General features: G+C 38.2%; 1 protein-coding gene across 5 annotated transcripts in view; it reads left to right on the top strand.

The window, feature by feature from the left end:
• The window catches only part of tns1a (tensin 1a), a 113,122-nt gene that overhangs the window by 36,613 nt on the left and 59,375 nt on the right, over positions 1-17,134 (top strand). For 3 of the 5 annotated variants that reach the window (XM_077513782.1, XM_077513783.1, XM_077513784.1), the window contains 2 exons: positions 9,579-9,693; positions 13,385-13,422. In XM_077513782.1, the coding sequence (XP_077369908.1) occupies positions 9,579-9,693; positions 13,385-13,422 (153 nt within the window). Of the gene's footprint in view, positions 1-7,630; positions 7,685-9,578; positions 9,694-13,384; positions 13,423-16,560; positions 16,665-17,134 lie in introns of those variants that run through there. The other 2 variants (XM_077513785.1, XM_077513786.1) reach the window with 2 other exon arrangements.

Raw genomic sequence — 17,134 nt, 5'->3', positions numbered from 1 at the left:
GGCGCGGACGGATAGAGCGTCTCACTTGTTGCCGGTGGTAACGGCCATTTCTGCAACAATATGGAACGTGCATTGAACGGTGGCAAACATTAGCTGTCTAAATGTCTTTGTGCTTCAAAAGACTTGTTATCCCCTCTGGTGGCCCCGTACTTCCTACTTCCTGTAACCATAAAATGTTTTTTTTGTTGTTGTTGTTGTTCCCGTATACTGGGTAAAAGGCGGGTTACAAATAGTTGAAAGTTTCTGATGTTTTCTGGCGTCTTCCCTGCTAAATGAAGCAGACATGGCAGGACAGCATTTCAAGCTCCCCTCCTTTTATTCCACTTCTCGAACGAGGCTCACTCAGTTACACCTCTCTCTCTTTTGCACTCATGACGTGCAGTATACAAAACACTTCAGCATGTAAAACTAAAATACAATACTGAAATTACATTAATCATTCTCAAAACAAATAGTCAATTGCAAGTAAATAAAATACACACAAACAACATGTTACATTCCTTTCCTCCGTGGCCGGGCGGGTGTCACATGACTAGTAATGCGCAAAAAGTGTTTCCATTAAATTTTTGCGAAATACTTCTTTTTCGACACGTCTTTTTTTTTTTTTTTTCCCGCAAGTCCAGTGTTTCCATTACAGGCTTGCTTTTGCAAAACTTGCCTTTTGCGCAAAACTGAGGGTCATGGAAACACACCTACTGTGTCTACTGCACCTGGTATTGATCACATGGCGCCCTCATTCCAGTCGTATGGATTGATGCTATCGTGCCAACACAAGCAGCACAAAGCTGTCACTACGCAGCATTTCTCTGCGCGATCAGCTACATTCTGGCCACAGGCCCGGAGAGTCAGTCCACTGGGATTGACTGTATTCACTGTCATTAATAAAACATCATCAACTCGTATCTATGTTCTTGTACACTGATCTATACTCCCATGATGCATCACTGTAGAGAAGGGAAAGAACATGTTGGCAAAACTGTACAATGTGCCATATTGGTACAAAGATATATATTTCCAAAAAGTGTCATTTGTAAAGGATATTTTCAAAAGAATCCTCACTATATGTGTATTTTTTAATTTAATATCAGGTTATCATCATGACTAGTTGGTGAACAATAAGAGAAATAGGCTATGATTATTAAAATGAAATGATAACTCATGATTTGTCTGTTTAAAATAATCAAGCTCGAGTTTGTAATTCATATATTACCCCCAACGAAGTGGTCTTTCTGTGTTTTTCAGGAAATGATGCATCTACACGCCTTGTCCAGAACAAGTGATATAGCCTACAGTTACACAACAAACCTTTTGCCAAAAATCAACTTACAAAAGATCCAAAAACTGACCAAGGCTCCTGCAGACCAATACTACGGTGGTCACCAAACTGATTGAAACTTGGAGTTACTTCTTAGATACTGATGAATACAATACTTCACTTGTATAGCACTTTTATACCTGAGGTACTCAAAGCACTTTAACACTGTTTCCTCATTTGACCTACTGATAATACCGCACTATCTTGCTCAAGAACACTTCAAAGTGGTCAAAATTGCCAGGGATCGAATCCACAACTGCTGGGTTGGGAGATAACCACTCTACTACTGAGCCATGACCCTTTCTGTACTATAAACATTATGGGTGTGCCATTAAAAACAATTCTCATAAGAATCGCGATTCCCATTTGGTATGATTCAGAATCGATTTTAAATGTCCCAAAATCGATTTCATATAAACTATTTTATACTGTCTTGCACTTGTTTGTGTGTGTCCTGATTGGGAGCGGTGTTCATGTTGTACCCGATTTAGCCACTTGAGGTCAGTGTGGTTCCGTACATTCTGATACACAGTTAAGTTGTCACCACATTAGAGAGCAGAAGGAAAAAGTCACGATCAAGTTATGCCAATAAAAATAGGGTTTTTTTTGCAGTGTAGGAAGAGCATATTCCCTTGAGTAATGCTAAGATGCGTCTCTGTATACATTCCTGAAGCGTTTTGTATGAATAGCCGATCTATTGAGTGATAACAGTGCCGTGAGTAGCACGCTAATTAGCTTTAGCAAGTCAGAATGGAGTAGATCATGACGATTCTTTGCTCATCTGTAAATTGAAACAGAAATCATTGTCAGTCAAATCGTTTTGAATCGAAAATCGATTCTAAATCCAATTGCGGACCCAAAAATCGGAATCGAATCAATTCGTGAGACATGATTCAAAGATAAACATGGTGGAATTGGAGATGCTGGGTACAACAGGCCATTTTGTGATGGATTTAACCAATGGCAGCGTAGTGTGGCTACTTCAAAAAGTTTCCAGACTTCCCTGTTTTTTTTTTTTTTTGGCTTTGAATGTTGTTTTTGGCAACCTGTTGGTGAGCATAGGTATAAGAGATAAATTCTTTCATAGGTCTAACAAGCATAACTACTTTCTTGATGTTCCCTATGGATTCATAAAGGTTGACAGACAGCACCAATGTGTGATGGATCAACAATCAAGCAATGGTTGTAGTTGAGCTCAAGCCTGGCCTCACATCTGGCAGTGCAGTTTCACGAGAGTCAACCAGCCTTCCTTCAGCCGTGACCCGTTTGTGTGCGGACACGGGTCCATGAATTTGTTTCCATGGAGCATCTTGATTTGAAGGCTTAATTGGTCCAAATTGGAGGGAACGGCATGCTGTTGTTAGCGTCACAGTGTGCAGTATAGCATCCGGTCGGGTTTGCCCCTTCTCATTGGCCCGGTCTGTCCCACAAAGGCACTCTTTGTTTCAGGCAGAATTTCAATCTGGTTGGAAATTGAAAGCAGGTGTGACTGCTTTCTTTCTTAATCCTGAGGGGCGTGCAGGACTTCTCCTGCTCCGCAGGGCATCTTTGTTTATGTGGCGCCTGATGCTCCTCAGGCTTGCTTGGCTGGATGGAGTCACTATTTCCAACTTTAGCCTCGAACTAGTTTGTCATCATTCCCATAAGACTTTACATCTGATTAACCGTTTAACTATCCGCTTGACCAATCAGTAGATCATGTTGAGAAAACAAATTAGCTTTAGCTCAACCATTTGGTAGTCCTTTTTTTTCAAAGCAATGATTTGACATTTATAAGTTATAACATGTTGAACTCAGAATATAATGTGCTTTTGCACTATATACAGATGAGATATTTCTTATTTGCTGCAATATGTTCATAGATTGAAGAAAAAAAATCATCATGAAAATACTGTGACAAAAATACAAAAATGAAAGATACAGTGAATTCAATGTCCCCAAAGCAACTGTTGTTTCTTTAAAAAAAAAAAAAAAAAAGTACATTTCTTCCAGTTTCCTGTTGTTCATGTCCTATAGATGCTCATATTAAAAACAAACAAACCAAAAAAAACATACAAAAAAACGGTGGATTTTTGTTGTAACTGTCTAAAGAAAATATAGTTCTTATATTTGTTATTAAGGGGCTAAAGAGTGGAGGAAAATTACATTGGCCTCTTTATTTCAACAAGCGCAGTATAAATAAAGATGACTTGACTTGACTTGACAAGCCAAAGTCAGAATGAAGTGCGGGGGCTTTTGAATGTTTGCGTTAGATTGTGCGTTTTTGAGGATAAATATTGATAAAAAAAAATAAAAAAAATTCAGAAAATATTTCATTGAACACAAAAGTTATACTAGCCCTTTTTTAAAATATATGTCAATAGATCTCTATTCATTGTGATGTCAGTTTTACTACAGAGGGGCTTGGCAAGCTCCTTAATTACTCGAACAACAATTAGGGGTGTGCACAAATCACAATTTTCCGGCCGATCCCCAATCTTTTGAAAAGTCTCACCTGCCGATCCTAATTTTTGCCAATACCGATTTTTTTCATTACATCAGCATATACTTTCAGTGTTCCAATCTTGTTTTATTGGAAAACATTGAACAATATCGACAAAATAATACAAATGGGTTGTTTTAACTGGACATGAAGTAGTTCTCTCAAATAAAAATGAAAATCTTGTTAAGTCATCTCAGCAGAAGAGGACTTTTCAGACCTCTGAGAAGGGAGATAGGATTGTTGGAAAAGATCGGTTCATTTTTAAGGGATCGGCCGATCACCGATCTTCCAAAAGTAAAGAAATCGGAGCGAAAAGATCGGTTTATTTTTAAGGGATCGGCCTATCACCGATCTTCCAAAATTAAGGAAATTGGGGCCGATAAATCGATCAGTGCACCCCTAACAACAATGCTTGTTTATTCATAATAAATTCAGATATTCAGGACGTGGTTGCTTCTGAAAGTGTTTAATTTGGTGCCGACCCAAATCGTTGAGCCGTCGGAGCCTGGTGCTCTGCTAAGTGCCATTTCTGTTTGATTGAATTCAGACATGTTTTGTTGCCATCACTCACTCATTTGTATTCATGTGGTGCTGAAGGACACATTGGTGTCTTTGGGTGTGTCACCTCGCCCCGCCTTGCTGCCTCTGTCTCGCCTTTCGAGTGGTAGGTACTGCATCTCTGCTGTAAGTGAAGTGGAGGTAGTGTAGCGCTGCTTTTCATTAGCTAAGTGCACCTTAGGGAAGAGGAGCAGCAAGCTTGATTTACTGCGTTAGCTGTCTATAAGCCTCGGAGAAACACCTCCTCTCCTCGTCCTCCGTCCTCGCCTCTTGGGCCATCCACTCTCTTTTTATGCCCTCCATCTACGTCCATTTTCTGTCTCTCATGAGAGATCGCAACTTTCTCTCTCGGGCCTCTTCAGGGAGGCCACCACTGCAGGGAGGATGGGGATTTTGTTTTATTGTCCTGGCATTTCGAGAAACATTTACAAGTCTTGGAAGTTTGGAAAATGCTCAACCTGAACTGTCTATGCTGCTTGTCGTTTTGGCCGTGACAGCCAGTAGGTCAAATGGGTGTAAAAAGTTGTTTTCAAGCAAGAGTTCCAGTTGGACACATCCCAGCCTATTTTATTCAGACTGCACAAACTAACAAAGGAAATGACATCGCTGCTATGATGACTCATAGGAGGTCGTCGAGAGAAGTGGGGGATGATGGGAAAATGACATTGAGAGTCAAAACATTTCATCCAGGAGCGGTTTTGCTTCCTTGTATCTAATTGCTAAGACAACTATGTCATTATAGGGAAACAATTCGGGCTGCACAATATATCGAAAAAATATCGATATCGCGATATTGGCCCTTGCAATATGCATATCGCAAAGGCACGCAATACGTTTTAGATGGAATTTTATGCTTTTTATATGAATTTGACCAGTCAGTTGCTAACTAAAATGTACATCGCCATTCAATAGTTGATAATTATCAAGACATAATTACAATTAATTAACTAAGATTACATGAAGGTTGCTTATTTTGCCCCATGAAAAATGTTTTTCTTTCATTAGGTAATAAAAATGTAATTTCTTTAGGTACATGTTAAATATCGCAATAATATCGATATCGCTATGTTCAGCAACAGCCCTAGAAACAATCTGAACACACACACACACACACACACACACCCACACACACACACCCACACACACACACACACACACACCCGCACACCCACACTACTACTACTACAGTATAAACATGTGGTTGAACTTGTACCATTTGAGATGCTTTCTTAGCTTACAATAAAATGAAATATTGTAGTTAAAAAAAATTCTATACAACACTTTAAAACCTAAATTTTAGCTTTGATACATCTTAATGTACAGTAGAGGTGGTATTAATCAAAGTATTTATTTATGTATGTATGTATTTATTTATTCATTTATTTATTTATTTATTTATTTCACAAACAAATTGTTTCTTCTGTTACAATGTAACAAATTGGCGGTAAAATAAAAAAATATAAAATAACTGGCAAAAACGTTGCCAGATAATTCTTACAAAATCTCATTTAAGTACTCGTGATAGACCGATATGTTTTTTTTTTTTTCAAGACCGATACAGATGATTAGTAATCAAGGATGGTGATAATCGATATTTCAAGCCGATATTCATTTACAGTAAAATAGAAAAAAAAATACTTTTTTTTTTTAAACTATAATGAGAAATTTGTTTAAAAAATTATAACAAAAATTGCAGCTTCCAGGATCATTCACATGTGTTAAGCTAAATTAAAAATAATAATAATAATAAAAATTAAAAAGCAAGGAAATAGATCCGTAAAGATTTCGACTATAAATAAAGTTTTCTAAAATTTCAACATAAATTCTTGATGTATCTCTATTAAAAATAAATAAATAAATAAATTATTGATTTAATTTTGTTTTTAAATAAAATGTGTCGGGAGTTCCTATTTTTTATAAAGTGGAAATTTAAAAAGATCCATAAATGAAAAGTTCCCTGAGTGACAAATGCAAGCGAATGTAGCTAATTTGGAGTGTTTGTTAGGGTTCGTAAAAGGTTTCAAAAGATCTTCGCAGTGAAAAATTTTCTGAATATGTTCCAAATGTGTTTACGACAAAAACTTACAATTCCTGATGAAAACCTCAAATTTGCTACGTTCACAAGTACTCACTGCTCAGTGAGATTCCAGCTTTATCGGCCTCCAGATTAAAAAAATGGCCGATATTTATCATCATGATTTAAATCATTTACAAAGTTTAAAATCAAAAGTTTGGCATTTGATTTGGTACAATTGATTTATTATTTCTCATTTAGTAAACTTAAGGCCAGTATTTAGCACCATACCAGATCTAAAATAATTTGAAACTGACTAATGTAATAATTTATAGAATGAAATCAGTCATTGCTTTATTTTTGTGGCTGGACAGATTGTTAAAAAACAACCACCACCCTCTACACTCCTCAAATTCAAGACAATTGGGTCTGTCAACCGAGCTAGGATTCACTTCACAAAGCAGGTTCAACAAACTCTGAGACTAACTCTGAACAGTAAGTTAACATACACTGAGAGAGGAAGGTGTTACTCTGCGTTTTCGGTTCCAGGACATCTGATTTGAGTTAGTTTGATCAACGCGGAGTAGTTTCACCCGGCGTTAGCACCTCATTAAAAAAGACCATATCAATGGAGCCCCGATTTGACGAGTCACCATGGCAACAGGGGCTTCCGCGTTGTTTACCCCTCTCAATTGGAGATCGTAATGCGATAAAATTTGAACATGTCTTGAGAAAAGAGTGCATTAATATTTTTGATTAACTTAGAGTGTGTCTATGAAGTTTAATGAATTATGAATTCATTAAACTTAATATATTCAACTTGGATTAACTTAATTTAATCGGATGTTGCTAATTGCATCAATTTTGTGAACTTTGTCAACAGTTCAATATCTAATTAATTTGGTACATCAATTCTCTTTGTCAAAAGGACATGTCACGTTTGTGAAAAAAATTGACTTTTAATATAGGCCTATTGACTGATTTTTTTTTGCGTTTGTTTGTTTAAATAACATGGCAGTACTATGTTCCGCCCAAACTCGCCATCTGATTGAATGAATGAGGAAATGAATTGTCGTGTGTGGCTGAAAGGAGGCGGAGACAGAGAACTCGAGGTTCATTGTGATAAACATGATTAGGTTGATGGACAATGTTACTATGGTAACTGACCGAGAGTTTAAGTGACCTCTTTTTATGAAACAGGCTAGAGTTAAATCTTTTCCTCTGGTTTCAGTTTTCAGTTTCCCGCATTTCAGGGTTTCTTGACCCAGGGTTCTCACCAAACCTGCTTTGTGAAATGGACCCCTCTACAGGGCAGGTTATTATAATCATCATTATTATTATTATTATTATTATTATTATTATTATTATTATTATTATTATTATTGTGGGAATGCTGAAGCATTCCCACATATGTTATTGTGATTTTATTCTCCACACTTTTTCGCCGCGTAACAACTCCCACATAATACTTCCAATTTACATTGTTCAAATTTCAACTAGCTTAAAAAAAGTCACACCTCCCGGGGTATATATCGTCTGATTCCACATTACTTACAATATTTGCACAATTTAACATTTAATATCAACTTTTCCCCATTCATTTTCAATGGGACTGACTTTGAACTTTTTCCAAGTATCACTTTCCACGCCCACTTCCATACGTGTAACTTATCATCATTACCAGGTTTCTGATACTGCTAAGCTGGTACAGTTGGTAAAGCGCATTGTCCAGTAACCTGGAGGTTATAATTTCATAATTTATCTCTCAATTTACTTCATAAGTATTCCACATGCATTCATATCTTAGCATTCAGCTTTCAGCATTCCCACGCAATTTCTCTAGAAATTGCACTTAGTCTAGTTATTATTATTATTATTATTATTATTATTATTATTATTATTATTATTATTACAATTATTAATTCTGTTAGACCACAGAAAAGAACATTGGGGCCTATTCAGTAAAGGTTTTGCGTCGCCTTTGCACTGCGCTAACCGGTAAAAATGGAGCAATCCAGGAGCGCCTAATTCACTAAACATGCGCAGATGGTGAAACCCGTCACTAAGTGCCCTGCCGACCAGATTGCGCCACGGTGCGCCAGTGTTTTTTGCGCGTATGTAAATTAGGTAATTTGCATACATTTGACGCAAAATATGCCCACCCCAATGCAAATGAGACTCATTGATATACAGCGTCAATTTCACTAATGCCAGTGCAAATAGCCACACCGAGTTTGCGTGACACAAATAAACGTTTTTGGAAAGCATGTATTAACCTGACGCAACCCCGATCCCGGGGTCATGACAGCAGTGCACGTGCATGGTGCACGTGACTTTGCTGATCACGCAGAGGAGAGAGCGAGAGAGAAAGGGAAAGGGAGAGGGAAGCGGACATTCCTTAATTTTGGTTTAGGACAACGTAACCCGTGCTGATCGGCAATAGCGGGGAGGCATTTTACGATCATTTTTACATGCCAGATGCATACTGTACGGCCACGCCAACCTCTGAAAATATATTTTTAAAAAACGATCGCACCAATAATTTGTACTTTATGAATGAATGACGCCGTTGTCGTTCTCTCTGCTCTGTACAGCTTAATGGCGCTCTAAACGCTTACTTGCGGTCCAACCTCGCTTTCTGATAATGTCATCTTTCTCGCAACTGTTACTATAACAACCATGTTCTTGGCGCAAATCCATCGCCATGTGTGGTAAATCAAGTGCAAATTTACTCCAAGTTTTGTGGCCGTGTTTGCGCCGGTATATGATTAGAGCAATATCCTTCGTGAATAGGTGGGTAACTGGGCGCAGACTGCGGGTGCAGTTGTGGTGCAATATTTCGCGCTATTACTGGACGCAGCGCATTCGTAGTGAATATATTTGTCATTTTCAAAATATGGGCCATTGTGGGGGGGTTAATTTAACAGACAGGTACCAACAATTTTGTCCACGTGCGCATAAATAATGACCCACATTATCTTGCTGCTGTTTCTCCAAATGGTATCATGAATTAGTCATTCAATTAGACATCTTCAAAGGGAAAACTCTTCTTGCAGTTTCCCCGCATATGTTATACTTTTGGTGTTTGGTGCACTGCAAGTGAGCAACAAACAACGTGGCATGAGTTGTTAGGCAACATTGGACAAATGTTTGAGGTGACCAACTTGTGTGATGATGGCTTGCTCTCTTTTTTTTCCGCTTCTCCTCAGCCCGATGACCTGGAGGGGGTCCACACGCACTCCTTCAAACTGAAGCCATTCAAGAAGGCCAAGAGCTGTGATATATGCAAGCAGGCCATCACAAAGGAGGGCCTCATCTGCAAAGGTGAGTTTTTTTTTTTTTTTTTGCTCAAATCCTGCTTTGATTTGATATAATCTGCTTGTTCTCGCAGAGTCCCAGATAAAAAGTAGACCGGGGCGAGTAAGTAAGTTGTCACGTTGCAATTTTATCCTCCACCAGAGGGCGCAACGAAAAGTTGGGGTTGTGTACTGCCTGAGAAGAGAATAGCACATTGTGAGCTGAGTGCCAGTTATTTGTTTTGCACAACCCAAAGTACAATTTTTCAACTTCATATGTTTTGAAAGAGGCGTCGTATAGACAAATTTTAGCAGAAAATCAGGTGGACTGGTTAGAGCAGAGATTCAGGCATCTTGTCATGCCTCAGTCACTGACTGCTCTGTTTTGAGCTAACTTTAAACTACAGCAAGTTTTAGCCAACATGGTAGTTTGGGGCAACTTGTCGCAGTCAATTTGGGGTTTGTTGTCACATATGCAAAGACTGGGCCAATAAAAAATGCACTTCTGGCAACTCGGTTTACGTATGCCAGAATTGTTCTTCAGATGATGAGTCTGAAGAGTGAGGAAATTAGTTTGCCAGGTTTTGTTTCATTCTTCAAAAATTGAATTTCCAGTTTTTGGAACTACAGTATGCCCACATATCACGACTGGTTTAAGTTTCATGATGAACCATCCATCCATTAACCGAACCGCTTTATTTTTTTTTAAAATTCAATTTAATCTCCAATTTCCAGTTTCAGGGAAGCAAAACGGGCATTTAAGGCTGAGAGCTATGACCACCATGCCAGCAGTTCCTAAGGACTTTCTAAGGACTATTTCATAGCAAAGCAGGCACATATTACTATCCTCGAAAACGGCGTTTATTATTTTTCTTTATTTACCGGAATTTTTCAGACAAATTGCGGCCCGAAGTGGTCTGATTTCAACAGGAAGTGACCTGGAAGTGGCCTGATTTTAACAGGAAGTGACCTCTAAGTGGCCTGATTTCAACAGGAAGTGACCTGATTTCAACAGGAACTGACCCAGAAGTGTCTTGATTTCAACAGGAAGTGAGCCGGAAGTGGCCTGATTTCAACAGCAAATGACCTGATTTCAACAGGAAATGACTTGATTTCAACAGGATTTGGCAAACTGTTCAGTGCAGCTTTCCACCTTGCAAGAGTCAGCAGTCACATCCAAAATTTCTGCGGAAATTATTCTAGTAATTTATTTTATATTAAAGTTTGCTCAATGACTACAGTAAATTTTCAAGAACAATGACAAACAATTTCTCTTAAAAAAAAAAAAAAACAGGAAAAAAGGGTACATTTTGACCTTGTTTTTAGATGCAAAATCCAGTGTGACATCTTACCCCATATAGTGTGACAACTTTCCCATTGGTTGGGCAATATGTCACATGTACACTCCCGCTATTTGATGGCTTATAACTCTGTACTGACACAAAGTATGAAAATGACATGAATACCAAACAATATACCCAAGACTTTGGTCTTTAATCGGGTATACATTTTTTTTATATACGATGCATTGATTCCAAGAAAGAGATAAAAGTATAAAAAAAAATGATACAACTAGCCCTGGTCTCCCCTATATCTGGTCGCAATCTTTCTTTCCCTTTGCCTGTTTGGCCACACTGGGAATGGCTGCGTCTTCCGACGACCTACTTTGTCCATTTAGCTCAGCAAATTGCCATCACGCCTGCCAGAAACATTTCCATGCCTCGCTGAATGTAGGCTGATGATGTTCAGGAAATCCTCGTCCGTCCTTGTGTTTGTCGAGTTGTCATCCAGTTCCCTTCATATGTGGGGCCTTTTTTTTGGGGGGGTGCAAACATACGTCGCCATTCTTTTGTGGTTACCGTGCAAATTTGTGTGCTAACTGCAGGCAAAGCCGAGCTGAAAAAGGCAAAAGCCCCAACAGTTAGGAGATCAGGCCGGTTTGGGGCTTTGGCTAAGGATTTGCTGTTAAAATTAGCACGGCTACTGCGGCTGCTGCTGAATTAGCCTAGATAAGAGGGAAAGTGGGGTGGTAGAGAGAGAGAGAGGGGGAGAGAAAATGGGGAAATGTGAAGGAGAGTTGCATTCATCCCTCTTTTGTTCCTCCATATGCTACATTTTTAGGGCAGTAAGTGGTGCAAATATGACACACCCAACATTCCAGTTGCTAGTGGTTGATATATAGGGCTGGGGAATAAATCAAATGAATTCGACTGATCGTCTTTTTAAAAAATTGACTGGTTAAAAATGTGCTAAATAAAAGATGGATTCAATGATGTTCTCGAAGAGTGGAAGCCAAACATCTGTTTGTCACGTTTAAAAAACTGCGCATGTGGAAGACCATCCTATCAACTCTCGTGCTCGTCTGGGGGAAACGCCTCTCAAATGTCGCTAACGTCCGAGCTCACCTTCATCATCATCTTCATCAGTCTCTGCAGCCGGCCTCGCTTCATACGGGTGTCCTCTCGCGGCTCTCAGCTATTTTCAAAGAACGCGGTCAGCTCGGTGGAGCTACAAAGATGAATGGCCGAATCCGAAGCTCACTACACGAGGCTAGCTACATGCTACAAACACTCGAAGTGCGCATGCACAGCTAGGAACGAGCACGCACGATGTCGTCACGTAGATTGATTGACAGGATCGAGAAACAATCCTGAAGATGATCCACCCAGAAGACGCAGCCACAAAAATATCCTTGAACCCACCTTTAATTGTGGCACATAAGCACAATCTATGAATGTTAGGTTGATGTTAAAACTAATTCAGAATCAGTATACATTATTGTTGTCCGAACACTTTGCGCAGGAATTATTGTTGAATAAATGAAACCTTTAAATAAATGTTTTCTTTCATTAAATAATATCTTCTTCATTTCTTCAGGTACATGTTAAATATTGCAATATCGATATCGCTATATTCAGCAACTGTATCCTCTCACTCTCTCTCTCAGGGTATATATATATATATATATATATATATATATATATATATATAATAATTTTAATATATAGTTTTCTTTTTTGTTTTTTTTAAGTATGGGATACACAACATGCTCTTCGAATGCACTATGTATGTTTACACCTCACAAAGAAACCTTTTTAAAAAAAAAAAAAAATTATTTTCTTTTTAATTATTATTTATTTATTCTTGGTGATTTGAACAACCTCAAGCAATGAAACATTTGTTTGGCCTGCCAAGAATTCAGCAGATGCCAACTTGAATCTGCACGCACTTCCATGCTCCTCTTTTTTTTTTTACATATCTTGGATATCTTTTTTGATCTGCCACTTTCTGCTCTGTCTGTATGGTCATCTTAAGTCCAAATTGTTTTCATTTTGGTTTCTGAATGTGGAGATGTGATTCTACTGCATGGCAGATTTATTGTCACGAGATACAGGGCTGCTGGCCACCCCAACGCCATGAAAGATCTTTTGAGTTTTTAAATTACATATGAAATACATTGTTTTTAGTTTTGTGAAAGAAATAAAAGGTGATTCCATTTTTTTTATGTGCTGCAAAAGCTGGGTGTTTGCAATTCAGCCACTTGGTGGCAGTACTACACTTAATTAAGCATGTGCGCTACAAGGAAGCAGACTGACTGACTGACACTGTTGGCTGTTTTCCTTTCCAGCTCACTCTCAACATTACTGTGTCTGCATGTGTTGTTGTTTCACACTCGACACTGTATCGTAACAATTAACACTTGTCTTTCTTTTTTGCAGCTTGTCAACTGTCCTGCCATAAAAAATGTGAGGTGAAGGTAAGACGTTTACCTCTGCTTGATGTTAAACTTCCCACTAATGAATTATGATGTCATGTTGCTCTTTGGTTGTCATTGTAATGGAGTAGGGAGGGACACATATGCGGCGGTTGGGCAGTCGATGAGCACGTATGGGCGTATGCGTGCTCCCCAACCACCGATGATACAAAGGGATGAAGATTAACCGGGAAATTGATTTCCCTGAGAGAACCCCTCCTCCTCCAGGAGATGCAGAAATTTGACATCACCCTAATCTCTCCTCAGACTGCCTGGGTTCTCACCCGAGAGCAGGGTTATTACGGTTTTGGAATTTTTCCATTTTAGTTTTTTTTTTTTTTTTAAAGTTAGTTAGTTTTAATTAGTTTTCAGGATGGTTCTGTTAGTTTTTATTAGTTTTACTTCTTTAATAAATGCTTAGTTTTAGTTTTGTTTTAGTTAGTTTCAGTATTAGTTTTATTTTTTTTGTTTTTGTTTTTAAATGTGTTTTACTTGTGCGCAATATTTCAAAAACAGCATGGGAGCGAGTCATCTGAAGGTGCTTTTCTATTGGCTGCTGCTGACGTCACTTCTGTGTGACACATCTTCAAACGTCCTTATTCCATTTCAGATCGAAATAAATTACTTCAAATCACATTTAAAATCATCCCTAAAAGCTCATGCATTAAATTAATTACCAAAGACTAAATCAAAGGAAATTTTTTCTGTAATTGTGGGAATGCTGAAGTATTCCCACATATGTTATTGTGATTTTTATTCTCCGCATTTTTTTGCCGTGTAACAGCTCCCACATAATACTTCCAATTTACATTGTTCAAATTTCAACTAGCTTAAAAAATTCCCGCCTCCTGGGGTATATATATCGTGTGATTCCACATCACTTACAGTATTTGCACAATTTATCATTTAATATTAACTTTTCCCCATTTATTTTCAATGGGACAGTCATTGAACTTTTTCTAAATATCACTTTCCACGCCCATTTCCATATATATAACTTATCATCATTACTAGGTGTCTTACACTGCTTGGTGGCACAGTTGGTAAAGCGCATTGTCCAGTCACCATGAGGTCATAATTTCATAATTTATCTCTCAATTTACTTCATAAGCATTCCACATGCATTTAAATCTGCATTCAGCTTTCAGCATTCCCACGCAATTTATCCAGAAATTGCACTTAGTCTAGTTATAGTTTTGTAAGCACAAAATTTCGGTTTCGGTTCGTTTTCGTTTTTTAAAAAGCATTTTTGTTGAAATTGTTTTTTCGATTTTTAGTTTTAGTTTTTTTTCGTTAGTTTTAGTTTGCCCGAGAGTCTCTTTGCTTGGGCCAGGCTCAAATGTGTCTGCATCGAGTTTAAAAAAATATAAATAAATAAAAACAAACACTTCAAACTAGGAAAAGTAATTTTGGTGGCTGATGTGGAAGTGGGAATCTTTTGAAGGAGAAACTCGTGACATTCCTCAAAAGTGCTGTGATTTTAACGACAGCCACCGACCTTGTAACCCTAATAAATGTGGCAGCAGTCACACTGATTGAATTCTTTTATGTTTATTAAGAGGCTTTAACGTCCCATTGTTTATATCATTAACCACGCAAACAATTGCTTGAATGTTTTAATGCAGGTGTTCTTACATTTTATGCTTTTTATGGCGCTTTAATGGGGCCTATAATGATTTGAATGTGGGTGTCAAGAAGGTTGGATGTTGCCAACGTGTGGCACGTATAATTTTATGTACTGTATATACTCAAATCAACAAGCAAAATCAATCTTGTGTCGTCCCTTCTCTTCATCCTTTTTAGATGCAAATCACTCACTCTTTATAGATTATGTTTATATTTGTCTTTCTTTCTTTCTGTGTCCTGGATTATTGCTGCAGAAGTTTTTGGTGACGTGGAATATTCAGAGGAGATATTTGACCATGAGCCATTTCTCAGACTTGAATATTCCTAAACAGTAGGATTAGAGAGCATAGCCGTACTTCTTCTTAGGCTTGGTTCTCTAAAATATTGCTTGCATGTTTTTGCCGAAACAGACCAGATGTGTTTCTGCTACAATTCCACTTTGCACTCATGAAAAGTCTTAAATGCACAATAGAGACAGAAAAGTCTTAAATATACAATAGAGACAAAACCAAGGACAAAACCAAGTTTGCTTTATCAGGTACGGGTAATGTTTGAGAATAAAAGCTTTTAGTACATTATATTAACTCATTTGCTCCCAATAACTAATAAATGTTTTTTTTTTTACTTTACATATTTAGCCCATTATAGCAATAAAAAGTTAATATTTATGTCTATAATTAATTTGATACTTTCATTATTTTTCACGTACAAATAATCCTTTAAAAACACCTTTTGCAACTTGCCGTTGACTGAAAATCACAGCTCACCTGTTTTCTAGGTTTGGTCATGTGACATTCACAAGCTGAGCTGTGATTGGTTACCTGAGCCCTTGTGATGTGATTTGCAGTCGACAGCAAGTTGCAAAATGTGTTTTGAAAGGTAATAATTGTAGATGAAAAATAATGAAAATATCAAATTTATTATAGGCAAAATATTAATGTTTGACTGCCAAAAATGGCTAAATAAGTAAAGTATCCCTTTAAAAAAAAAACAGTATGGGAGTGACGTCATCTTTTGGTGCTTTTCTATTGGCTGCTGCGAGATGACTTCACTTCTGTGTGACACACTTTCAAACGTCCTTATTCCGGTTCATATCAAAATGAATCCCCTTAAAATCACATTTAAAATCATCCCCAAAGGCTGATGCATGAAATTAATTACCAAAGACTAAAACGAAGGACATTTTTGCTATCATTTATCGTTGGTTTTAGTTTGTTTTGGAAACACAATATGTAGTTTCAGTTAGTTTTCGTTTTTTTTTAAAAGCATTTTCGTTTTTTATTTGATTTTGTTCACAAAATTGTTTTTTGAATTTTAGTTTGAGTTTTTTTTTATTAAAGTAACCTTGCTTCTTCCACTTGTTATTGCTTATCCTCTTACAAGAAGCCAATTTTTGGAATGTGGGAGGAAGCCAGGGTATACTCCACACCGCAAATTGGAACCGTGCCGTGAGGTGGATTCTGATTGAACCTCCACAGCATTGTTGATGCAATAATAGCTATTCTCTTTCAACAGCTGCTTTGAGGAAAGTGCGGACAGGGGAATTGGACAGACAGACAGAGCTCAGGAGAGGGAGGGAATACAGTTGCCGTTTCGCTTCGGGCACCAAGCAGCACCAAGTAAGCTGCTTTCTTGGCCTTATATAGTGTGTTTGAATACTGCACTTGGCAGTGGATGAGGAGAGGAGTCCGAGCCAGCAGCACAAAAGATTGCGTCCCGGTTCAGTCCAGAGGCTGAACACACTTGACTTCAGTAGCTTCCTGGCACGCGTCCGGGATTACGGATGGTGTTTGGAGTGAGGAGGGGGGGGGGGGGGGGGGGGGGGGGGGGGTGTTTAAAAGTGTCTGTATTTGGTACTCCTTCCTTTTGCCTCGATCCCCTCAGGAGGGGGTGAGGCTGCTGGTGGGTGTTGTGCAGCCCGTGGAAATGCAAAGTTAGAAAGAAGACAGAGCAGGAGGGAGGAGAAGAACTCCGGCGTGCAGGTAAGAGTTGTTTCAGGAATTGCATGCTGCAAGATCAATTTGCAGTTATAAAAGGACAAACTCGAAGACATTTTTTTTTACTGATATATGTTTGGTTTTATGTTGAT

Source organism: Festucalex cinctus, chromosome 2 (genome assembly GCF_051991245.1).
Source record: "Festucalex cinctus isolate MCC-2025b chromosome 2, RoL_Fcin_1.0, whole genome shotgun sequence".
In the NCBI taxonomy this organism is placed as follows: Eukaryota; Metazoa; Chordata; class Actinopteri; order Syngnathiformes; family Syngnathidae; genus Festucalex; species Festucalex cinctus.
This window is presented reverse-complemented; position numbering and strand designations above follow the sequence as displayed.